Genomic DNA, 26,205 nt, shown 5'->3' on the forward strand with positions numbered 1-26,205 from the left:
AAGATCTCAAATTTGGACTCATCAGACCAAAGCACAGATTTCCACTGGTCTAATGTCCATTCCTTGTGTTCTTTAGGCCAAACAAGTCTCTTCTGCTTGTTGCCTGTCCTTAGCAATGGTTTCCTAGCAGCTATTTTACCATGAAGGCCTGCTGCACAAAGTCTCCTCCTAACAGTTGTTGAAGAGATGTGTCTGCTGCTAGAACTCTGTGTGGCATTGACCTGGTCTCTAATCTGAGCTGCTGTGAACCTGCGATTTCTGAGGCTGGTGACTCGGATAAACTTATCATCAGAAGCAGAGGTGACTCTTGGTCTTCCTTTCCTGGAGTGGTCCTCGTGTGAGCCAGTTTCTTTGTAGCGCTTGATGGTTTTTGCAACTGCACTTGGGGACACTTTCAAAGTTTGCCCAATTTTTCGCACTGACTGACCTTCATTTCTTAAAGTAATTATGGCCACTCATTTTTCTTTACTTAGCTGCCTTTTTCTTGCCATAATACAAATTCTAACAGTCTATTTAGTAGGACTATCAGCTGTGTATCCACCAGAGTTCTGCACAACACAACTGATGGTCCCAACCCCATTTATAAGGCAAGAAATCCCACTTATTAAACCTGACAGGGCACACCTGTGAAGTGAAAACCATTTCCGGTGACTACCTCTTGAAGCTCATCAAGAGAATGCCAAGAAGGTGCAAAGCAGTCATCAAAGCAAAAGGTGGCTACTTTGAAGAACCTAGAATATAAGAGATATTTTCAGTTGTTTCACACTTTTTTGTTAAGTATATAATTCCACATGTGTTAATTCATAGTTTTGATGCCTTCAGTGTGAATGTACAATTTTCATAGTAATGAAAATTCAGAAAAATCTTTAAATGAGAAGGTGTGTCCAAACTTTTGGTCTGTACTGTAGGTCCAGCGTCCCCCGCTCCTCCCTCTGGCTTCTGGCAGCGCCTGCCTCTGGGCCGGAGCAGTACTCACCCAGAAATCCTCGTCCGGGAAAATGGTGACCTGCGGCTTTTTTTTCAAGCTCTTTTCTCCCTTCGAGCGCAATTAATTTATTGGAGATCGGAAACTGCTTGCCATCAAATAAGCGCTGGAGGAGTGCCGCTTCTTACTAGAGGGGGCTCTGCATTCGGTGGTCATCTACACGGACTATAAGAATCTCGCCTACTTGCAGTCTGCTCAAAGACTAAATCCTCGTCAGGCCAGCTGGTCTCTGTTCTTTGCTCGTTTCAACTTCACTCTCTATTACCGCCCGGCAGACAAGAATATTAAGGCTGACGCACTCTCCCGCTCATTCCTGTCTACCGATCAAGAGGAGGAGCCTCTATACATCATTGACCCTTCCAGAATAATGACTGTTGCTCCGTTTGACCTGTCTCTTCTTCCTCCTGGTAAAACCTTTGTGGCGGCTCCGGATAGGAGGATGCGCTTCCATGATTTGCATAGGGGCCGGGGGATGCGCTATGTAGCTCTTATTACTATTGGCCATGGCGTGACGATATGAGGAGCCTGACACATGATAGAGGCATGCCCATAATGGCAGTTAGTCGCACAGAACAACGAGAAGGACCCACCCAATGTGGGCATAGAAGGTACAAAAGGGCGCGAAGAGCTGTCCAGCCTTCCAGAGGTTATGCCTACCGGAGAAATTGTCCTGATTGGAAGTGCCAGTCCACAGTGGGGTGTGGTCGCTTCAGTAAAGTAAAGTGTAAGGAGTGACTCAGGAAGACATGCAGAGGAGATAGAGAAATTAGATGGTTGTAGCGTCGGCGTCTCTGCCTCCTGCCCGGCAGAGACGCCGGTCCACTCACCGCCGCAGCCCCGGTCCAGCGTCCCCCGCTCCTCCCTCTGGCTTCTGGCAGCGTCCGCCTCTGGGCCGGAGCAGTACTCACCCAGAAATCCTTGTCCGGGCGAATGGTAACCTGGGGCTTCTTTTTCAAGCTCTTTTCTCCCTTCGAGCGCAATTACTCTATTGGAGATCGGAAACTGCTTGCCATCAAATTAGCGTTGGAGGAGTGCCGCTTCTTACTAGAGGGGGCTCTGCATTAGTTGGTCATCTACACAGACTATAAGAATCTCGCCTACTTGCAGTCTGCTCAAAGACTAAATCCTCGTCAGGCCAGATGGTCTCTGTTCTTTTCTCGTTTCAACTTCACTCACCATTACCGCCCGGCAGACAAGAATATTAAGGCTGACGCACTCTCCCGCTCATTCCTGTCTACCGATCAAGAGGAGGAGCCTCTACACATCATTGACCCTTCCAGAATACTGACTGTTGCTTCTTTTGACCTGTCTCTTCTTCCTCCTGGTAAAACCTTTGTGGTGGCTCCGGATAGGAGGAGGGTCTTACTCTGAGGTCATTCATCCAAACTGGCTGGACATGCCGGTCAGAGAAAGATGCTTTTGCTTATTTCCCGACATTATTGGTGGCTGACTCTGGGCAAGGAAGTTGCGGATTTTGTCGCGGCTTGCTCTTCCTGTGCCCGTAACAAGACACCTAGGCAACTTCCGACTGGTCAACTTCTCCCTCTACCCGTGCCTTCTGCTCCATGGCAACACATCGCTATGGATTTCATCACGGATCTTCCTGTATTGGCCGGTTGCACTGTCATATGGGTGGTCGCTGACCGCTTCTCCAAGATGGCTCACTTCATTCCCCTGCCAGGTCTTCCTTCTGCGCCTGTGCTGGCTAAAGACTTCATCCGTCACATCTTCCGTCTCCACGGCCTACCTCTTCATATTGTGTCGGATAGAGGAGTTCAGTTTACTTCACGCTTCTGGAGAGCCAAGTGCAAGCTGCTGGATGTCACGTTGGATTTCTCTTTGGCCTATCATCCTCAGTCCAATGGGCAGGTAGAATGTATTAATCAGATCCTCACTAGTTTCCTTCGGCACTTTGTCAACGCTCACCATAGCGACTGGGTAGAACTTCTGCCTTGGGCCAAATTTTCTTACAACAACCATGTGAGTGAGTCCTCTGCCAAGTCTCCGTTCTTTGTGGTGTACGGTCAGCATCCCAATATTCCATTTCCTGTTTCTACTTTTGTGGACAATCCTGCTGCGGAGTCTCTCGTCAGAGACTTTTCAGTGATTTGGGAGGACACTAAATCTATGCTGCTACAGTCCTCAGGGCGAATGAAGAAGCATGCTGATAAGAGACTTCTGAATCTGTCTCTATTCCGTCCGAGAGACAAGGTCTGGCTTTCCTCCAAATATGTCCATCTCAAGATACCATCATACGAGTTGGGTCCGCGGTTTATCAGTCCTTTCAAGATTCTGAGTCAAATAAATCCAGTGGTGTACAAGTTGAAACTCCCTGCTTCCTTATGGATCCCCAATTCCATTCATGTGTCTCTCCTCAAACCTATCGTCCTCAATCTTTTCTCTGACGATCCAGGTACCACCTTCAGCTCCAGTCTCCGCTGAGGACGTCTTTGAGGTAGAGAACATTTTGGCCATCAAGAGGGTAAGAGGAAAGACTTTCTTTCTTGTGGATTGGAAGTGGTTTGGTCCTGAGGAGAGGTCATGGGAGCCAGGGAGAACATACATGCTCCTCTTCTTCTAGAAAAGTTTCTTGCGAGCTTGAAGAAGAGGGGGCATAAAGGGGGGGGCACTGTATGATCGGCATCTCTGCCTTCTGCCCGGCAGAAATGCCAATCCACTCACTGCTGCGGCCCCGGTCTGGCGTACCCCGCTCCTCCCTCTGGCTTCACCGCAGCGTCGGCCCGGGGTGCGCGCACCGTGCTCAGATCCCCGGGCACTGTATGCGCTCCCTCCCTCTAAAAAGTCACTGGCCAATGGCCGGAGGACTGCCCCTATTTAAGGTTCCTCCTCCAAAATGGAGGTGCCTGTGCAAAGTTGTTGTTTGTGTTCTAAACACTCTCTCCAGCCCTCAGCTACCAGTGCTGCCTGCATGTCTATCAGCCGTGTCCACCTCTCAGTCTGCCAGCCAAGCCTGCCTGTCTACCTGCGTTGCCTGCCTACCAGCCGTGCTCATCTGTCTTGCCTGTCGGCTTCGGCCATCAGTCCCGTGGGAGTCGCCTGCTCTCAAACGAGGTCGTGGCATGGCTTCTTGGAGGAGGAATGCACTAAGCACACAGTATATGTGAACTCTCGCTCCTTTCAGCGGGGCCCTGTTCCCTCCTACACACAGAGCTTGCATCCCAGAGAGTGGGTGAAATTCCTAAAAGAAGACGGTCCACAAGGGTGGTGCAAGGTAACTGTCTCCAGAGTGAAGATGGGGCCAGGGTCCGAAGTACCATCCGCAGCAGTGCAGCCATGAGTAGAGGTACCCGGCCGTGGGAGCCGTGGGTGGAGAACATATGGGATTGCCAGGTGCAGTAGCCAACCCAGCTGCTGTTTATGTGGCCTAATGTGCACACTTGGCTGTATATGTATAGAAAGCTGGATTAAGAATGACACCTGGGTCTAAATGCTGTCTGAAGAAGACCAGTAAACTGTGAGAAGAGGATGGAGTTGTAACCTGAAACAGGCCATGTTGTGCTTATTGCACCTAATAATTGGGACAGTTAGAGGTTCCTGAAGGACACAGTGCAGCGGGTCTAGGACCCACATGTATCCCCCACGTTGTTGGCCACAGATGGCCGAAGTGTGTTCCCGTCCCCCAGTTTTCTTGCGTTCGTTGCGCATTCCCCTGCTGGATTAAGAGACATTGCAGCCGCTCGAGGTTCCTACACCCTCAGTCTAATCCAAGATGGACGCTGTCCCTAAGGGACTGTGTGCCTATCTCGTGGACAGAAGTGGCGTAAAAGGACTCTGTCCCCATTCTATGGACAGATGGGGGACAATGGACTATGCCCTTGATGAAAAGGGCTACCCTGAAAGGGAAGTACTATGCTGTGTTGTGTTGGTTTGAGGGCCCTTGTTCAGAGGGGCCAAATTAACTCGAAGGGCTGGTGCCGGGTTAGGAGAAAGATAAAAATTACTCAAATGGTCGTGGTTCCTGGGTCCTAACCAAGTAGGACCGGGTCTTTATCGCTCTTGGGAAAAGATAAGGACTTCAACTGGTTTAATATTAGTGTGCAGGAAAGTGTATTAGTGTCTTCTAGGTTTCAGATAGCTGAGGACAGCCATCGTTAAAGAAGTCTTGGTATTGTGTTCTGTCCGACAGTATGGAGAGTTACAGCTAATGGTTGGTGGGACTAGAACAGAGTGGGAGGAGTTAAAGTGAAGGGACCAAGACAGTTTCCTGTAAGGACGTCAGTGTGTCTGAAGTAGACCTAAGGTTTGGACAGTAAGCAATGCCACATGACGTGGATGTCTCTGAAGTAAGGAGAGACCGAGATGGTGGTTAGAGTGAACCGGAGTGAAGAGAAAAAGAAAACCGACAGGAGGACAGAGTGATCAAATGGAGCAGAGTTCATAACTCAGATAGGTAACGGGCCAAGATGGGACAGGGTACGTGAGATGAAGAGAGCGTCCCGGGCGGGAGTTACAAGGCGTAAGTGACAGAGAAATTAAGTACCGGCCATATTGGCAACATAGTTACCTTGAGGGGAAAGAAGACATGGAACTGCGAGTTTAGAATAAAACTCTTGCAATCTGGACTGGGCTGGGTTGTGGTGAAGTAGAGTGAAACTGTGGAGCGACCAAATGAGTAAACTGGTTGTGAAGGTGCTCCATATGGTGAAGGAAACGTTCATAAAGTTGTGTACCTGCTACCTACTGTACATAATTCCCACAAAGTTATAATTAAGTGGAATGTTTAATTTGATTTCGACTGGTGGTCTCCCTCATTGAAGTCTTCCACATCTGGTCATGGCCAATCCAAAGTCATCAGTAACTTGTGGCCTGTAAGTTCCCCCATAGCACAAATCCACACACCCAGCCATGACCCCCACCTTCATGTAACGTTCCGGGGCATAAGAGACAAGTACCTTTCCCACGGATACCGACCCGCGCCATGTTACATTGGCACTTTATTATATTGGTACTCATGGATCCCATGGATCAGTGTATCAGAATTTACTTGAATATGCACTTTATTGTACCAAGATTAACATATTCTATGCTTTGATCCATGTTGATGATTTATCTTGCATATGTGTCATACCTATGTGTATTCCTATGTGTATTGCATAATTGCATCACATATCAGCAATGATGCAATAGGCATCTACTATATACTACAATAATGATTCACATATGCAAACCATCTAGACAGCAGCCCCTTTTCCGCATTTTTTACTTCTATTAACTTCTATGTTTTATGCGCCTCCTTTCTGCTATGTTGCAGACTCACTGCAAATATCTTGATCAATTTGTTTTCTGATAAAATAATATTTTATTGCATTTTGTGACTGTAATCTCATTTTTTTCCTTACTTGTTTGTACTGCCATATTTCTACTGAGGGTAGAGGTATGTACACGTACTTCAAATATTGGGAATTACATATTCATTAATGCCAACTCGATATACAATTGTATTGTGAGTACATATATATTGTGGTAATGCGACTTACTCAGCTGCTCTCAGAGGTAGACACAGGAACACTTGGGTTAAAGTCCGTGGATGGTTTATTACTTCATTATCCAGAAAACATAATCGTGCCCTTTTTGGCATAAGTGAAAAATCAACAGCACCTAGAAAGTCCTTTCCACTGTGGCTCTGGCCTTGTGGAAAGAACACACTTCAGCTTACACTTGAGCACCTGACACTCAACAGAGAAAAAAACTCAGTAGCTGGACATTTAACTTCCCCAACCACACCCTTGAGGTGGAGATATGGTGAGTGGCCATCCCGCCCATCTCTTACAACCACTCACAAAAAACCCAACCCAAGGCTCATTAACCCCTCAGCACATACCATGCTGTCGAAAACATGCTGGAGAGAAACGTCTGTGTTTCACATCACAGAAAATAGCAATCTTCGTGATGCATATCTCCCCTCACATTTCCAGTGACCCTGTCACATATCCCCCCTCTGCCCAAAGCCAGGGGTTTTGGCACCTTCAGACACCAAACAGGGAATTCTGGAGAAGGCATCAGCATTAGGGCTCATACTCACTTGGAGAAAAACGGACATGTACAATCCGATAAAAAATCGGATTGCACTCAGACCAATGTTATTCAATGGGTTACATCTCATCTGCGATTTTTTTCAGCTGAAATCGGACCGAGAAAAAAATTGCTGCATGCTGCGATTTGCAGCGTATCTTGGACGAGACTTGCCAATGCAAGTCAATGGGTGCTAGAAAAAAAACTAACGGTATATGGACCATCCATATGCCATATGATTTTTACGGATACATTACCATTCTATAGCATAGAACACTGTAAATTATCCTGTAAATGATTGTAGAATAATAGTTGCAGAGAAAAAAAGTGTATTGCATACGGATGCTAAGGGTGAAAAATTGCATTGTCCTCTCATGAAAATCGCATGACACTTGCATGACACGGGTCCTTTTTTTCAGTCCAGAATACGAAACGTTTTTTTTCTCACATATGGCTATGAGCCATTACAGTGTAACTTCCCTGGTCTATGCTCTATGTGGAAACTAAAGTCCTGAAAGACTAAGAACCACCTAGTCAAGCAAGCATTTTTACCCTTCTTTTCCCTTAACCATCTCAGAGGGGCATGGTCTGACACTAGATTAAACGTACGACCTAGTAGGTAATACTTCAGCGTATCCACGGTCCATTTCATGCCTAAGCACTCTTTCTCAACAATGGCATAGTTTTTCTTGCAGGAAGAGAGCTTCCAGCTCAGATACAGGATGGGATGTTCTTCACTATTTATCTCTCTCTCAAGCCAACTTCTGAAGCATCTGTCTGGACCACAAATTCTTTGCTAAAATCAGGTGCAACCAGGACCGTCTGCTTACATAATCTGGAGGACGTTACATAGCTCCGTTATCATCTTGCTCATGAAGGGGGCTCCCTGGTCCATCGAGATCTCATTTGGCAGGCTCCTCCTGGAAAAAATATGGACAAGTTCCTGGGCGATACTTTTGGCCGAAGAGTTCCTTAGTGGTACCGCTTCTGGATACTGGGTTGCATAATCCATGACCACTAGGATGTATTGATGCCCCCGTGCCGAGTTAACTAAGGGACCTACTAGGTCTATGGCAATTCTCTCAAATGGGACCTCTATCACAGGTAACAGGACTAGAGGACTGTGGAAGTGAGAAGAGAGAGCGGTTATCTGCAAGTGGGGCAGGACCTACAATAATTTAGGATCTCCCGGTAACATCCGGGCCAATAGAACCTCTGCATTATCCTTTCCTAAGTTTTCGCTACACCCAAATGTCGTCCTCAAAACATGCGAATGGGCAATGTCTAAAACTCTCCGCTGATAGCGTCCTGGAACCAACAACTGCTCCACCATCTCACCTCTTTTCAGTTTGGTTACCCGATACAATAACTCCCCATTAACTGCAAAGTGTGGTGGCTGGTGTCTGCCCCCAGCTCTTGAGCAACACCGTAACATTGTTAAACGCCCCCTTTAAGGTAAGGTCTCTAACTTGAGCAGTCCCAGAAGTTCTATCTAGACATTTCCAATTCAGGGAGGTTGGTCTTCTCAGTCACCGTCTTGTCCTCCTCACCAACTAGGACACACAGGGGAAATGCCTCCATCTTTGTTTTTGATGGAGTTTCTTCTCGAGGGATCTGGCTTTTGTCCGAGACATTCGGTACGACCAACCTTTTGCCAAAAATCCCAAAACAAGGAAAAATTTCGCCCCAATATGACTGAATGTATCAAGGCCTTGACTACCCCGACCTCATGGGATTGGGCACCGCAATCTGTTCCCACGATTACTCTGGACACAGGGTAGTCCTTGGCATCTCCGTGTATACAGCAAATACCCACAGATTTGGCAGGGATCAACTGGTGGGAAAGTGTAATCAGGGTCACCAGACTTCCCAAGTCCAAGTACCATTACCCCATTAATTGACATGACACACGGCTGCAGCCCTTTGCCGGTTGACAGTCCACACTACAGGCCGGTTAAGTGTAAAAGGAACAATGCCGGCTTAGGCTGCAGTCCATAGGTTCAGGGGACATATGACACAGGGCGGCTATGTGTCCAGGACTGACATCACCCACAGACCACATCTTTAACAACAGCCTTTGGGGGACTCACAGCAGGATTGGGATGCGCCCTGCTTGTGGCTCTAGACCCCCTCCGTGGGGAGCTGCCCCCCTTTGAGTATTCCAGTACGGGGTAGTGGCGATGTCCAGTTTCCACGAGGGATTTCTAGACAACCTGGTACCTCTCTACTAGGCCAATCAGGTTGTCCGCGTTCCGTGGGTCACCCTGGGCAACCCAGGTCTGTACTGGCCTGGGAAGGGAGTGGATGAATCTGTCCATCACCACACACTTGACCATTTGGGCAGGAGTAGAAGACTCTGGCTGCAACCACTTTTGGACTAGATGTAACAAGTCAAACATCTGAGAGCGAGGGGGTTTGACGCCAGAATACGCCCAGTGGTGGACCCGTTGAGCTCTATCAGACATAGTCACTCCTGAGCATGCCAATATCTCTGTCTTTAAGTTGGAATACTCCTGTGCATCCTGTAGGGCCAGGTCATTGGGGTTCATGCGTTAAATAGGGGGCCAGAACCTCTGCCCAATGCTCCGGCGGCAGCTTCTCCCGCTCTGCTACCCTTTTGAAGACAGTCAAAAATGCCTCAACATCATCACTTGGGGTCATCTCTTACATAGCTCGTCTTACCGCCTACCGGTGGACCTCCACTGCCAGGAGTTGCATCTGCAGGTGCTGTTGGATCTGCTGCATCAGGAGTTTATTTGTCTCTTACTGTACCTGCTGCTGCTGCTGGCTTAGGATCAGGTGCTTGATCAGCTCCTCAATTTTGTCTGACCGCTGTTCCATTCCTATAGCCGCCTTTACCCATGACATGCAGCAGTCACACTTGCTTCCTGGGGATGTTGCCCACACCTCTAGCACCAGCTGTGGTAATACGACTCACTCAGCTTCTCTCAGAGGTAGACACAGGAACACTTGGGTTAAAGTCCATGACTGGTTTATTACTTCATAAGCCAGAAAACAAAATACTAACACAAAACGGCCCTTTTTGGCATAAGTGAAAAATCAACAGCACCTAGAAAGTCCTTTCCATTGTGGCTCTGGCCTTGTGGAAAACAACATACTTCAGCTCACACTTGAGTACCCGACTGGAGACTTCCTTGTCTCCAAACACACAACAGACAAAAAAAAACACTCAGTAGCTGGACATTTAACTTCCCCAACCACACTCTTGAGTTGGAGATATGGTGAGAGGCCATTGTGTAAACAATGTTTGACACCTTGGTATGGCATGGGACATCAAGTTTCAAACGCAGTATAGAATAGATCACTACATGCTATTCTTCAAATTTGAAGAAACCCCATGGGCAGTTCCAGGAAGAGCCCTTCATGAGGGAACTTCACACCAGTCATACTTCCTGGTGTCGTTTGGTATAGTGTACAGTAATAATACATGGCACCAGTCCTCTCTAGTCTAAATCAATAGAAAGAATAGGCATATTTGATTAAAATTCTGTTTCTGCATTAAGGACAGTGTTAAGAACTAGTGCCCCAGTTCATCAAAGTGTTTTTGACAGATTTCTGGCATGAAACACTTTAAAAAGTCACAAAGAAAAAGAAAAGCAGTTAGATAGTGTAATTACGAAAGGATAGCGGATTTTTTAATTAAAGTATACTAGAAAATAGTTTTGATTATGGCATTAAAAAGATAGGGATTTAGGATGAAACTTAATTAGTATTTTGGACCATCCCCATTAACCCCTTCCCGACATGCGCCGTATATATACGGCGCCGCGGGAGTTGAGTTCCGATCGCGCGGTCTCACGCTGAACACTGCCGCAATTGAGTGCAGGTATCAGCTCTATGAGAGAGCTGACACCCCGCAGCAATGCCCACGATCGCAGGCGTTTAACCCCTGTGATGCCGCTGTCAATAGTGACAGCAACATCGCAGGGCACCGCAAAGGGAGTGACCTCCCTGTCTTCTTCCATCTGCACAATGATGTGATCGCGTTATGCTGATGGTCTCCATGGTGTCCTTCAGGGTCCTGCAGGAAGGTGGTCACTCAGTGCCTGCCCATTTTTAAAAATCACAAAATAAAGAACAAAAATATATATATATAAATACCTTTATGTGTGTAAAAAAATACACAATAAAAGTACAAAAATTTGGTATAGCCAAGTCCGGAACGACCAAACCTATAAAACTGTCTCACTAGTTAACCACTTTAGTGAACACCGTAAAAAAAAAAAGAGGAAAAAACTATGTTTTATGATTATACTGCCAAACAAAAAGTGGAATAAAATGCGATCAGAAATATGAATGTAAATAAAAATGGTACCGTTGAAAACGTCATCTTGTTCCGTAAAAAACAAGCCACCATACAGCTCCATCAGCCGAAAACTAAAAAAGTTATAGTTCTCAGAATAAAACGATGCAAAAATAATTATTTTTTTCTATAAAATAGTTTTTATTGTATAAGGCGCCAAAACATAAAAAACAATATAAATGTGGTGTCGCTGTAATCGTACTGACCCGAAGAATAAAGCTGTCTTATCACTGTTACCACACGCAGAACTCGCTAAAAAAATCCGCAAAAAACAATTCCTGAATTGCTGGTTTTTATTCATTCTGCCTCCCAAAAAACAAAATAAAAACTTGTTTTTACACTAAAAAGCGTGTTTTAGTGTGTAACAGCTGTCAATCATAAAAATCTGGTATCGCTGTAATTGCACCAACCCAAAGAATAAAGTTGCCTAATCACTTATACCACATGAGGACCGGCGTAAAAAATACAATGAAGGAAATAATTATTTGATCCCTTGCTGTTTTTGTAAGTTTGCCCAGAACTCATAATGGTTTGTAGAGGATCAAATGCTTATTTCTCACTGCAAAATGCAAATAAATGTATCTAATTTATACAATGTGATTTTCTTGATTTTTTGGGATATTCTATCTCTCAATGTTAAACTTAACCTACCCTTAAAATTATAGACTGTTCATGTCTTTGTCAGTGGGCAAACTTACAAAAACAGGAAGGGATCAAATAATTATTTCCTTCACTGCATATAAAACTAATTCTTCACCTTCTGTTGATTAATTTATTCTGCCTCCCAAAGATTGCAGTAAGACTAAGCTCACATTTATCATGCGCTCTTCGCTGAGCGCTTACACCGGGGTTTCCGTGTAAATCTCTGAAATACGTGATTCAGATGGAAACCCCGGTGGAAGATTCCCTATAATGAGGCAGATGGAGCCACTGTGGATGCCGTCTGACCTATGATCCAGCGGTGTCCTTCTTTTTATTACGTGTGCATAAAAGTGTCATTGACCACAGTTTTGTGCACTTCTGAAAAGAAGGACGACGCTGAACAGAGGCCAGATAGAGTCCAGAGTAACTCTGCTGCCTCATTATAGTGAATGGATCTTCGGGGGTTTTAGCTGAATCACGTCACGGGAAGATCTAGATGGAAACCCCAATATAAGGGCTCAGCGTAAAGCGCAGGATAAATGTGATCCCAAATGTTATGTAAAATGTTCCAAATAAAAGCTTCAACTCCATTCACAAAAAAAGCAAGTCCCCACTCAGGTCCATCATCAAGGAAATATAGGGGTCTTCCATGTTACTGGTAGCACAAAGGCTCTGGAAAAATGAAATGGCACCTCGTGCTCTAAAAGAAATCCAGTGAATTTTGTGCTCCCAAATCCAAATGTTCCCCTCCCTTTTGAGCTCCACAGTGTGCCTAAACCGCAGTTAGCATCCACATGTTTGGCATTCCTGTAGCAATGAGAGCCTGAATAATTTGTCTCTAGAAGCACGAGGCATAACGTAGTGGTCACTACAACGTATTGGTCACTACAACAGCAGTTTGCAATTTTCACTTAGCAACATCCACTGCTGCTTGTTTCTGGAAAACACCCATGGAGTGAAAATTGTCAGTACACCTGTAGATAAATTCACAAAGGGGTATAATTTCCAAAATGGGGTCACTTGAGGGGGATTCTGCTCTTCTAGCATGTAGGGGCTCTGTATAGTCTAGGAAAATCTGCACTCCAGAAGGTAAAAATCGCTCCGCCCCTCCCGAGTCTCGCCGTATGGCTAAGCAGTACTGCACAGCCACATATGGGGTATTTCTAAATTCAGCAGAAATTGCGGGACAAATTTTGGTGTCATATTTACCCATTTCCCAGTGTGAAAATGTAAAATCTGGGCCTAAAACCAAATTTTGGTGGTAAAAATGTATCTTTACTGCCCAATGGTATAAAATTCTGTGACACATCTGTGGTGTCAATATGATTCCCTAGAAGAATTCATTGAGAAGTGTAGTTTGTAAATTGGGGTCACTTATGGGGGGGTTTGACTGATCTGGCACCTCAGGGGCTCTACCAATGTGACATGGCACCCTCAAATCAGTCCAGCAGTATCTGCGTACTCATGAGAAATTGCACAACAAATTTTGGGGTCCATTTTCTCCTGTTACCATTGTGAAAATGCAAAATTTGGGGCTAAAATATATTCTTGAGGGAAAAATGTGTTTTTTTTTTAAATTTTCACAGCTCAACGTTATAAACTTCTGTGAAGCACCTGGGGTTTCAAGGTGCTCACCACACATCTAAATAAGGGAGGGATCTAATTTTCAAACTGGTGTCATTGTGGGGGGTTTCCACTGTTTAGGCACATCAGAGGCTCTCCAAATGCGACATGGCCTCCGTTAATTGTGCCAGTAAATTTTACATTTAAAAAGCCAAATGGCGCTCCTTCCCTTCCAAGTCCTGCCATGCGCCCATACAGTGGTTTTCCCCCACTTATTGTGTATTAGTGTGTAGATACAAGTTTATGGAAGCGAGGCCATGCCCACTGGCTGGGAATATTTACAACTCATACATACCCTCTGGTCCAGGATCAGAAACCGGCGAATCCCAGGAGGATTCCTAAGTCTGCAGTCACACAGAGGGCTCAGGAGTGGTCGGGTTTCAACCTACCTTACTTTGGCCTTGTCTCTGAGCACTGAACACCTTGTACTTCTGGGCATTCCAGGGTGCAGTTCTGGAATATGACAGCGCTGAAGGATAATGGTTTTCTGGTCACTTCATGTTTAATTCGTGAATAACTACAGTTAGTAGGCATTTAATATCCGTCTTTTTTTTGCGACCCTGTTGACTATTTGCACTAAAACTTTTGATGGTTCTGTGATCACACCCCAAAATCTTAGCAATTTCAAGAATGCTGCATCAATCTATTTATTACTTATTTACATAGAATACAATACATACAATAGCCAGTTTTCTATTTTCCCTTTTTACATATTGATTCATTTATTTCTTATTTAACCATTTGCCATTTTTAAAACAAAAAAATCCACACCACAAAATATTCTGATAACACCCCTTGATGTACACTTCATCGAAAGCCTAAACTGACATTTCATGAATGGCGTAATTATAATTTTCTTTATGAGTTCATACTTTAAGGGAATCTGTCACCCCCTGGGAGATATCAGACCTCTCCTATGGGCATACAGGTTATAGAAAAGTAAATCAATATATACCTGTATGGCCCATAGTAGAGGTCTGATTGCAGAGAAAAGTGTTTTTATCACCTCTGCTTTGCACAGGGGACTGCTTATTATTTATTAACTGTTTATTATTCCCCGAAATCCACGCCTATGTGATTAATTACCATATCCCCCACCCCTGCACGTCACAGGGCCCTGTGACATGCACTGGTGTTACACATTTCCCGGGCATGCACTAAGTACCGGTGTTTATTTACAATGATGGTCCAGCCATCTTGAGGGAATGGGGATAGATAAAGGCTGCATGAGCTAGTCACCAGCCAATATTTGTAGTGCTTTTGGGTGTGATGAAGTTTGATGGAGAATTAAGTTTGGAGAAATAGTCCATTGGCTATATATAAAGGGACTTTGATTAGGGAAGTGATAGGCCACCTTAAACAGATGTGTTTTTAGGGGGATGCCGCACTGTGTAGAGCTTTGTGGTTGAGAACAAGCAATTTAAATTGGATCCTACAATGTATGGGCAGCCAATGCAATGACTGGCACAGAGCGGAAGCGTCCGAGTATCAATTAGCCAGATAGATGACCCTGGCTGCTGCATTAAGGATGGACTGGAGAGCAGAAAGTCGAGTGAGGGGGAGGCCAATTAATAGAGAGTTACAGTAGTCATGGCGGGAGTGGATGAGGGCGACAGTGAGGCTCTTTGCTGTTTCCATGGTGAGAAAGGGGCGGATTCTAGAGATGTTCTTCTCTAGAAGACAAGAGCGGGCAAGAGATTGTATATGGGAGGTGAAGGAAAGATTTGTGTCAAACATAACACCCAGACAGCGAGCCTGCTGGCTCGGCGTTATTGTAGTGCCACACACGGAGAGGGAGATGTCACATATAGGGAAGTAAGAAGATGGCGGGAACAGAAGTTCAATTTTGGAAAGGCTGAGTTTCAGATAGAAAGCGGACATGATGTTAGAAACTGCGGACAGACAGTCACTAGTGTAGTACAGCGGGGGTTAGGTCAGGAGATGAAGTGTATAGTTGTGTGTCATCAGCATAAAGATGGTACTGAGAGTTAAATTTGCTGATGGTCTATCTAATTGGGGCTGTGTAGAGAGAGAAGATAAAAGGGCCAAGGACTGAACCCTGAGGGACCCCAATAGCGAGAGGAAGAGGAGAAGAAGCGAACGATACACTGAATGAGCGGTCAGAAAGATAGGAGGAGAAACAGGAGAGAGCAGTGTCCTTTATGCCGATTGAGTGGAGCATAGAGAGTAGGAGATGGTGGTCAACAGTGTCGAAAGCTGCAGAGAGGTCAAGAAGAATGAGCAGAAAGTAGTCACCGTTACGTTTTGCTGTCAAAAGGTCATTGGTCACTTTGATGAATGCAGTTTCTGTAGAATGTAGGGGGCGGAAGCCAGACTGTGATGGATCTAGAAGGGAGTGAATGGAGAGGTAACAGGTAAGGTGGGTGTAGATCAGGAGCTCCAAGAGTTTAGAAATGAAGGGGAGATTGGAGACTGGTGTGTAGTTGTTTGTGCAGGAAGGGTCAAGGTGTTTTTTTTTTAATAACGGCGTAATGATGGAGTGTTTGAAAGAGGAGGGGAAGATACCAGAAGAGAGGGAGAGATTGAAGATTTTAGTTAGGTGAGTAGTGAGACTGGAGGAGGTGTGAGGGAATGGGGTCAGTAGTGCATGTAGTAGGACGAGAAGAATAGAGGAGCCAGGAGACTTGTTCTTCTGAGACTGGGTCAAATGTGGAGAGTGAGCCAGAGGAGATGTGGGGAGGGATGGGAATCACGGCACTTGGTGGCTGGATGCCGATTACCTGACGTATAGTTTCTATTTTCTCTGTAAGGTAAGAGGCCAGATCTTCAGCACAAATGTCTGTGATAGGGGCCTGCACATTTAGGACTTAGGAGGGAGTGAAAGATGTCGAAGAGTTTTTTTGGGTTGTTGGATAGTGAGGGGATCAGGGTGGTGAAGTAGGACTGTTTGGCGAGGTGAAGGGCAGAGTTATAGGTTTTTAACATAAATTTATGGTGGATAACAACCGAGATCTGGCCCCACTCAAAGTCGTTTTGGAGGTATCTTTGGGGAGGGATGCCTGCTGTGGGACGCTTTGACCTACGTAAGCCAGTAGGGTCCAAGGACTCTATAGGGCCCTCAGCTTCTCTCTCCCTAGTTGTGGCTCTAGTTTGGGTGCCAGAGCTGTACTGTCTGTTAAGCTCGGTGTGAACGGTCCAGTCCACTGTTCATCATCATCGTAATCTTCTACTAGGGATCTGTTGTTTCTGCTGGACTCAGGCTGAGGTTCTCTCAGGGGTGCGCGATGGAACGAGATGGGCGAAGTATGTTCCGATGTAGTCGGCGCACCAGACCGGATCCGTCTCCTCGCTTCACAACTTACACAGGTCCATTCAGACTTACCTGCTTCAACTCCTTGTAGGGTTCCAACTCCCAGTGAAAATCCAACTTTCCTATGGTAGTCTTTACATGGACCAGCACTCTGTTCCCAGGTCTTAACGGTTCAGTTTGGACTGAACCACGATCTCGGGTTAACTGATTTTGTTGCTTGTTTCTTACCAACTGGTGAATAGTTTTCAGTCTGATTCGTTGCTCCTGCACTCACGGAGTCAGGAGTGCAGGGTTTTTCTTTGGTTGGAATACTCAAGTTAAGTTTGGACACTTCTCTTCCCAACTGTCTGAACAGTATGATGTAGGGAGTGTAACCAGTAGTGCTATGCACTTGGTTATTGTAAGCCAAGAGCAGTTCAGGCAAATAATCTGACCACGGCAATTTCTTGTCTCCCTCTAGAGTTCAAAGCATTTTCAGCAGTGTTCAATTAAATCTCTCACAGGCACCATTTCCCTGCGGGTGATACAGTGTTGTTCGGGACCTCCGAATCCAATAGATCTCATAGAGCTTTTCCATGACTTTTTCTTGAAAGCATGCGCCTTGGTCAGATTGAATCATCCACGGACATCCATATACCTGAAGTGTCCACACAGGACCCTAGCCACTGTCTCTGCAGTTTGGTTGCGGGTTGGTACGGCCACCGCAAACTTTGAAAAATTATCCGTCATTACTAAACAGTACTGTAGTCCTCCTGCGGCAGGCCCAACTAGTATATAATCGATTATCAAAATCTCCAGGGGTGCAGCTGACCGGATGACTTGAGTCGGCGCCCTCTGCTCCGGTGTCTTCGCCATCTCACAAGCTCTGCATTGCTACCTGGATAGTACACAAATCATTGAATCCATTTGTAAGTTTTCTCTGGATCGAAATGGGCACTTTTCTCATGGCCCTTCTTAGCCACACTCTGAGGTAAGCTGCTAGGAATCATGACTTGCCACTTTTTCTCTCTCTGACGGTAAATACAGTGTCTGGTACATTACGCCATATTTAATTCCTTACAGCTTCCACTTTGCTTCCAGCCAGGCGGACTCCACCCGAAGACACCACGTGCCCTAGATATTCGATTTCTGTCTGTAGCAAATGACACTTTCGGGGCTTCAACTTCAGACTGTGGGCCTGTAGACGGGTCAGCACTTGTTGTAGTCTTTGTAGATTTTGCTCGAAGGTAGGTGCATGATGGTGATGTCATCCAGATAGATTAAGATGGATTCAAAATTCAGCTCACCCAAACAGTTGATATCGATCACGGATCGGAGGTGTGTCTCCCATCGGAATCTTGTGTTCACTGAGGGTTGTATATCCAAAATCATCCCATAACAGGTCTTCTATCTGCTGAATTTGTTCAGAGGAGAACTGACTGGAGCCTTAGAGCTTCAGACACAGACAAAGTCCACGGTTCCTGTTCCTCAGCAATCAGGGCTAATTGGACTTCGGGGACTGTCTCTCCTCCATACACGTACAAATCAGCAACTTTTTTGCCTGCACAAAGCACGACAGGAGAATCATGTACATGTTCTTTGGCACTGTCCACCACTGTCGCCATAGTACGTGCAATCGTTAGGCCTTGTCCGCTTCCTGTTGGCTTCTGGGGCTCAGTAATCACCTCTATTCCTTTGAGTCTTCGGTGGCTACCCACATGCATCTGTACGATCTGCTCCTGACGAGGCGAGATAATATTTTGACGCCCTGGTGAGACAGTCACAATCACCACCACTTCATCTTCGGGAATACTGTAGCGAATCCCACATACCCAGCTCAGTCTCTGGAATGCCTTCAGTGTAGGCCGATGTTTGGTGACTCTCTGCCAGTATGCCGGGGCCGTCCGATCTCGGGTCTCTTCTGGTGACCTATACGAAGGGATGTTTGTCGGATGTCTCAGTTCTTCCCACACCATCTGTAGGGGTGACAGGTCATACATTGAATGGACTGGCTTTCCCCGCCCCACTTGATGGGGCGATGTGGCGTGAGACCTAATTAACTGATCCACTTGCTGGGTTAGTTCCTGGATTGCGGTCCTCATCTCAGCCAAACAGTTGGACTGCTGATTTTCAGCCTGGACTCCCTGTCCTCTGGGGCCATACATCAGCACAGTGCTGGAGCTCATATCATCCTCACCTTCATGAGCTAAAGCTTCTGCACTTCTGCAGCAACCTAGGCAAACTGAAGTGTCTCATTCACCTGTATCTGATCCCGCAATGTCCGCCTCAACGATGTATCAATCAGTCCCTGAACAAGCTGTTCTTTCAGGATGTTGTCAGTATCGGTGAAAATAGAGGCTCCAGCCTTGCATTTTTATTGGCAGGTCTGTAACATTCTCTGTACAGCATTTTTATACTGGAAGATGCTTTCTTATATACTGGGAGATGCTTACGTCTTCTTGCTGACACCGATTAAAGAAGAGTGTCCGGAAACTAGCCGCCGAGCCTCTCTCTCCGTAAACTTCCTCTAATATAGCCACAATGTCTTCTAGAGTCTTCTGTGTTGACACATGACGCCGTGTCACCGTTTCCCGGGCTTCTCCCTCTAATGCGTGTAGCGTGACGTCAGAGTGCAGCTCCTCAGCTAGGTTGTACAGTCTATATGTGCTAATTTTTTTACTGTCTTGAAGGACCTCCATCTGTTCGCACGAAAACTTGTTCTTAAAAAACTCTATTCCAGGTTGCATGGTGAGGATGGCCCTGTGACCGTGGCAGAGAGAGAGGCATTGAAGAACTTGGAGGACCTCCTTTTGGAGCAGGAACAACCCCCCATAACAGGTGGGCTACCACAGTTGAGACACCCTAGATCTACAAGGTTCCCTCCCTTGTCGCTGAGCCCGGCAGTTGAGATCTTTGTGCGTTTGGTGATGGAAGATTTGAGGCATGTCCCTACACTGAGGCGATTTGATAACCTCACTTACTCCCAACGCACGGCGATACATCAGCTGCAATTGCTCCACGACGTCATTAAGCTGGCGGACAAGGGAGGGAACATTGTACTGTGGCCCTGCTCCAAATATGAGAGAGAGGCGCTACGCCAATTAAGAGACACCGAGACATATTCTAGATTATTTTATAATCCTACGGCCTCCTTCTCTGCTGTGCTCCAGGGGATCCTGGGCCGCGCCTGTGACCAGGGTATTATTAATAAACAGACAGTTGAGGCCTTAACTGTACGATTCCCCAAAACTGCCACTTTTTTATCTACTCCCTAAAATTCACAAGGACGCCCTCAACCCACCAGGACGTCCGATCGTGTCAGGACTGGGCGGTTTGTGTGGCCCAATTTGTCAATATATTGACAGCCACCTCCGCCCATTAGTGGAAACTCTTCCGTCATACATTAAGGACACGATGGACGACCTCACGCGCGTTGATGGCGTCCTTGTGACAGATGGTATCCTGCTAGTCACGGCCGATGTGGAGAGCCTATATACGTGTATTGGCCATGATCTGGGCCTGTCAGCAGTCCGCCTCTTCCTTGGAGCGTCCAATCTGGGAGGCCCTTCACGTGAGTTTATCCTTGAGCTCCTCCACTTCGTCCTCTGCCATAACTATTTTTTATTTAAAGATACAGTGTAGCTACAGAGGCGTGGCACGGCGATGGGGGCGGCCTGTGCGCCCTCGTACGCCAACCTCTTCTTGGGTGCCTGGGAGAGGGACATATTTGGCATATTTTGACCGCGTCTTGTCATGGCTCAGATACATTGATGACATCCTATTCTTTTGGCGGGGACGGTGGAGGAGCTTGATGACTTCATGTTGCGGCTTAACTCTAATAATTGTTCTATTAGGTTGACCTATTTGTATCATCACAAATGGATTGATTTCTTGGACATCACTTTGGAGGTAGATGATGTTTATTCTATTGAGACTGATGTCTTTAGAAAACCCACCTCGGTCAACTCTTTAGTGCACGCTGCCTCCGCACATGACTCTTCTACGATTCGGGCCTTCCAGGTCGGACAGTTCCTTAGGATGAGGCGGATCGTCTCTACTGACTCCAACTTTGAAAGACAGGCCTCAGACCTGGCAGAGCGTTTTAGGCAACGCGGCTATAGTAATCGCTGCATCGGTGGTGGCTATGCAAGGGCACGGAACACCTCTCTTAACCATCTGATCTATCCTCCTTATGCAGTAAAACGGGGGACCCCGGAGAGGATCCGCTACATCTCCACATTTAATCATGAGTGGGGAGCTATGTGACGGATCCTCTCCCGTCATTGTAGCATTCTTGGTGTGGAGCCCTCCCTACGGGACTCCTTAGGGAGTTATCCACAAATGACACCTCGGCGAGCCAATAACTTAGGCGATCTGCTGGTATCTAGCCACTACGTACCTCCCTTGTCCAACCCTTTCGATTCCCGCGGACCCACGGTGGGTTCCTTTCTATGCGGCCACTGTGCCGCCTGCACCAATGTCCTGCGCAGTATGTCATTCACGTCCTCTGATGGCTCTCGGCAGTTCAGGATCTGCAATTATATCTCTTGCGGCACAACCCATGTTATCTACTATGCCACATGTGGGTGTCACCTGATTTATGTGGGACTTACCACAAGAGAGCTAAGAATCAGAGTTCGTGAACATGTGTGGGACATTGGTGCGACCCGGACTGTGGTCGATCCCCGTGAGCTAAAAACTCTGCCACGTCACTTCAAGGCGGTCCACAACTGTGACCCTCGGATGCTGAAGGTTCATGGCATTGATGTCATACATCTGGGCTCGCGGGGTCGAAATGGTAGGCAACTCCTGGCCCAAAAAGAGGCCAGGTGGATTGTCACCTTGGACACCGTGGCTCCGCGGGGCCTGAATGAGAACTTGAAGTTCTCGTCCTTTCTCTGAGATAGGGTATTTGATTATATGATGAGTTCTCTGTTCTCCTGCAGACCCTGTGCTATTGATTTGGGGACCATGGCTATATGTTTTTATTTTTATTTTTTCTTGATTTTATTAGTTCTCATTCTTTGTACTCACTTCTTTCATATAGTGATTGCGCCTTTAGAACCGTCTACTCCATACCATCTGTAGAGACGAACTCTGTCTGTGGACCCCTTCCATCCTGACACCTGCAATAGATTGGATAGATGGTGTTGAATACGTATATATATATATATATATTTGTATAATTGATTGCGTCTTAAGAACCGTCTATCCCAGACCATCTGTAGAGACGAACTTTGTCTGTGGACCCCTCCCATCCTGATATCTGCAATAGATTGGATAGATGGTGAAGAATATATGCATATGTACCTTTGTATAATGTATGTTTCCCCTTGGTATTTTGATGTTTGTTAGCATTGCTATGATTATTATTGAGTGCTATAATTCCTCATATTTTCTGTGATATTAGGTCGAAATGTATGAATACTTGTATGATGGGTTGGCACTTTAATTTGCTACTATATTGATCCATGGGAGTGGATTTGTTCATTACATACATATTTTTCTCTATGCCTGTCTGTGCGCAGATGTTGTGTTGTGTTGTGCTCATGCGCCCGGTCTCTCCCGCCCGGTGGCCGCGCTCAGCTGTCAATAAGCCTTCGGCGCGTTGCCGGGAATAGCGCTTGCTCGCATTTCCGGTCGCGCGCCGACGTCATGACGGCTGGGGCGCGTATATGGAGGCGGCAGTAGCCGCAGCGCATGCGCCGACTTTCATCTGATGTTCAGTGGCCATATTGGAGAGTCACGTGACAACACACGTGATCTCTTGGGGGCGTATTTAAAGGTCCTGAAAGCGCAACCACACATGCCTCTTGAGAAAGCCAAAGATAATCACCGGCGAAACGCGCGTCGAGGTTCTCTTTTGCCATTGTCCCTGTGCTGTTCCTCTCAGACTTGGGCCCTCCTTTACTGGGTGAGTGAGATGTAATTTACCTTTTGTGGTAGAGTGGGCTCCATGAATTTAGCATAATTGCATGTAAGCCATTTGATCACTTGCTTCTCTCTCTATCCCTGCACTAGTATGCTCTATGACCCCTGGATGGACCCTCTGTAGAGGTCAGCAGCATAAATTGGGACTATCTGTCCGCATGTCTCTGTCTTTATAATATTTCATATTTCTGATGTGATGTACCAATTTTAAATGAATTATTTATGAAATAAAGCTTCTTATGCCATTATACTCAATAGTCCTCCTATTTATATATTTGTGTAAATGTATATGTAGTATAGTGTAAGTGTGGTAATGTACTCACTGGCGTCTCTGGTGGCGCTCTGCTCCTCTTCTGTCTCACACTCTGTGAGCCAGAAGTTGCGTTTACAATGTACAATGTAATCCTATTGAGCCTCATTCAGACTTTCATAGGATTACACTGTATTTAGGGCTCGCTCGCACGAGCATAGATTCTCTTATTAGAGAGAATTGGAAAAATTATGTAAATGACACTCAGATCAAACTCTGATCAGGGTTTGATCCTAGTGTCACCTTTTTTGATCCAATTCTCTAGGATGAGAGAATCAGAGCACACTGATAGGAGAAGATGGGAAACATAATTTCTTCATCTTCTCCATTTTGTGAGTCTGTGGAAATTGGAATGCACTCAGATGGTATCCGAGTGCAGCCCGATGAGTTCCACGCTCCCCTTCAAGTCTATGGGTCAGCATGCTGTGATTGTTTTCTCATGCCGAAATGGTATGAGAAAAAAAAGTTGATTAGCACTGCCCCATAGCGTAACATTGGTTCCGAGTGTCATGAGAACCCTAAGGCCGATTTCACATGTCTGGATATTTCCGGTACCGGAGATATCCATGTCCCGTGTGTCCGGAGCTGCAGTTCAGGAGTAGTGTCCTGTCACTCACTGAGCGCAACTCAGGAGCCGCTCATTCTCCCCAGCTTCTAGGCTTCAACGGTCACATGGATTACAGCAGGGGACATCTACGGACAGGTGAGTATATGGATTTTATTATTTTATTCTTATTTTTACAGGTGGGAACACCGGGATAAGACTACCACTACCCTCATCATTGTCTCTGCTGGTGCTGATCGCAGCGCCGGCAGGGAACCATGATGAGGGCAGTGTTCAGCACCCGTCGTTTGGGAACAGCGCGAACTGTACAGTGATTCCCAGGCGCCGATATGTGTCACACTGACACTGATGACACACGGAGGCCATCCATGTATGTTCAGCATGAGACACTTTTGTGGTCCATGTATCCGCAAAAAAAATGGACATGTCAGCGTATGGAGCAGTGTGGAAACACACTGACATGTGCGCAGACCCATAAATTTGAATAGGTATGCGTGTGTCAGTGTCTCCAGTACATGTGGAAACTGTCACCACTCGTACCGGAGATACTGACATGTGAAAAAGCTCTAAAAGTGACTTTTAGCCCACACACACCTCAGTGTGAATCAGCAAGTTGGAAGAGTTCTCATTTGTACCTGAAGAGTACCGGAGATGTTCTGGAAACTGGGGCAAGACAGCGATCAGTGAATATATTACTGCACCTACCCTACATATATATATTTACACAGGTGTTGCCAATTAAAATTTTCATGGAAGGGCTTCTTTAACTTGGCTCCATCCTTGTCCAAAATGGGTGGTGGGAGTCTAAACTAGGTTCAATATAATCAACCAGATGAGGATAAAAATCCATTTTACTATGAGGGAGTAGGAAGGAAGTGTGGGGTAAATAACGTCTTGGTCATTCATGTTCTGCATCAGGGGGATTGGGAGAGGCGGTGCGTAGCAGCACTGGAAAGGCAAATTTTGATTCCAGCTAGGAGGCCTTTGTACTCTATGTACACAGCTAGTCACAGTAATGTAGAAAAGAACTGATGGCTTAAAGAGGATGGAATTAAGAAATTCTATGCCCCTGGGCGGATTAAAACTATTTAAACCTGCTGAGCTCTATTGTTACATGCACAGTGTGGTTCTAATCAGACTCTTGATAAGCCAAAAGAAATGCCAGATTTGTGAATAAGCTATGTTTTTGTTGCCTGTATAGCCTTGCACTATTTGTATTTTTTGTCCAAAAGTACATAAAATTTATTTATGTAGTTTCATGTCTTTTCTGAGCAGTTTTTGATGTCAGTTAAATGGATCCTTTTTTTTAGATGCACACCCGGCCTTGGAAAAAAAAAACTAAACCAAAAAGCTTATCAAAATAAAAACATTTAAACCCAGGCAATCGGTGTAGTCAAATACTTATTTTATTTTTACTTGAGTCGTACAAAACTGTGCAACTTGTGCACCTGTCTTAACCCCTTTACGACCCTGTCAGTAATAGTACGTAACTGTGCCCAGGGCCTTATGGACCAGCTACATACTATTACGCGCTCTGCGATCTCGCCCGCACAAGCGGTGCGGGGCGATTGCCGCCAGGTGTCAGCTGATTGTCACAGCTGACACCCAGTACTATGTGCCAGGAGCGGTCCTGCACTGCTGCTGGCACATTAACCCCCAAAATGCTGCGATCCAAGTCGATCACAGCATTGCGGGGGCAAGGGGAGGTAAGCGTCGATACTTACCTCCTCTGCCAGTGTCCCGTACTGTCTGCGGCGGCTCCCGGATGTTGTCATGGTGACCCGATGTTGTCATGACAACATCCAGGTCACCAAACAGCAGGAAGTTACTTTGGTCATGCGCAGTGCATGACCAAAGTAACTTCTCCCTCAAGTGCAGCGCTGACAGGCTGCATAGCATAGGGAGCTGCTGCTCTCTATGCTATACAGCTGATCAGGCTGCAAAAAGTGAAAGTGCCATAGTGGGACAAAGTTTAAAAGTAAAAATAATGCCAGAAAGTGAAAAAAAAAAAAAAAAATAGTAAAAATATAAAAAAAAAAAATGAAAAAAATAATCCACAAAAAATGAAAATATATTGTACCCATAATATTTATTTATTATGAAAGAAAGAAATAAACCAATAAAAGTACACATATTTGGTATCGCCGCGTCCGGAACGACCTGACCTATAAAACTGTCCCACCAGTTCACCCCTTTAGTGAACACAAAAAACAAAGCACAAAACAATGCTTTATCATCACACTGCCAAACAAAAAATGGAATAACACGCGATCAAAAAGACGAATGCAAAAAACAAGCCGCCATACAGCTCCATCATCCGAAAAATAAAATAGTTATAGCTCTCAGAATAAAGCGATACAAAAAATAGTTTTTATTGTGTAAAAGCACCAAAACATAACAAAAACAATATAAGTGTGGTACCGCTGTAAATGTACTGACCCAAAGAATAAAGCTGCCTTATCAATTTTACCACACACAGAACGGCATAAAAAAAATAAAAAAAAACAATTCCTGAATTGTTGGTCTTTGTTTATTTTGCCTC

General features: G+C 45.7%; 1 protein-coding gene across 1 annotated transcript in view; it reads right to left on the reverse strand.

Moving 5' to 3' along the window:
- The window catches only part of LOC141153517 (tetraspanin-5), a 215,835-nt gene extending 193,912 nt beyond the window's left edge, over window positions 1-21,923 (reverse strand). The window contains exon 1 of the mRNA XM_073638404.1: window positions 21,892-21,923. Within this exon, the coding sequence (XP_073494505.1) occupies window positions 21,892-21,900 (9 nt within the window). The 5' untranslated portion in view covers window positions 21,901-21,923. The remainder of the gene's footprint in view (window positions 1-21,891) is intronic.
- Window positions 21,924-26,205: the final 4,282 nt, after the last annotated feature.

This window comes from Phyllobates terribilis, unplaced genomic scaffold (assembly GCF_046119375.1).
Source record: "Phyllobates terribilis strain yellow unplaced genomic scaffold, ASM4611937v1 Scaffold_1__5_contigs__length_1240528914, whole genome shotgun sequence".
Lineage (NCBI taxonomy): Eukaryota > Metazoa > Chordata > Amphibia > Anura > Dendrobatidae > Phyllobates > Phyllobates terribilis.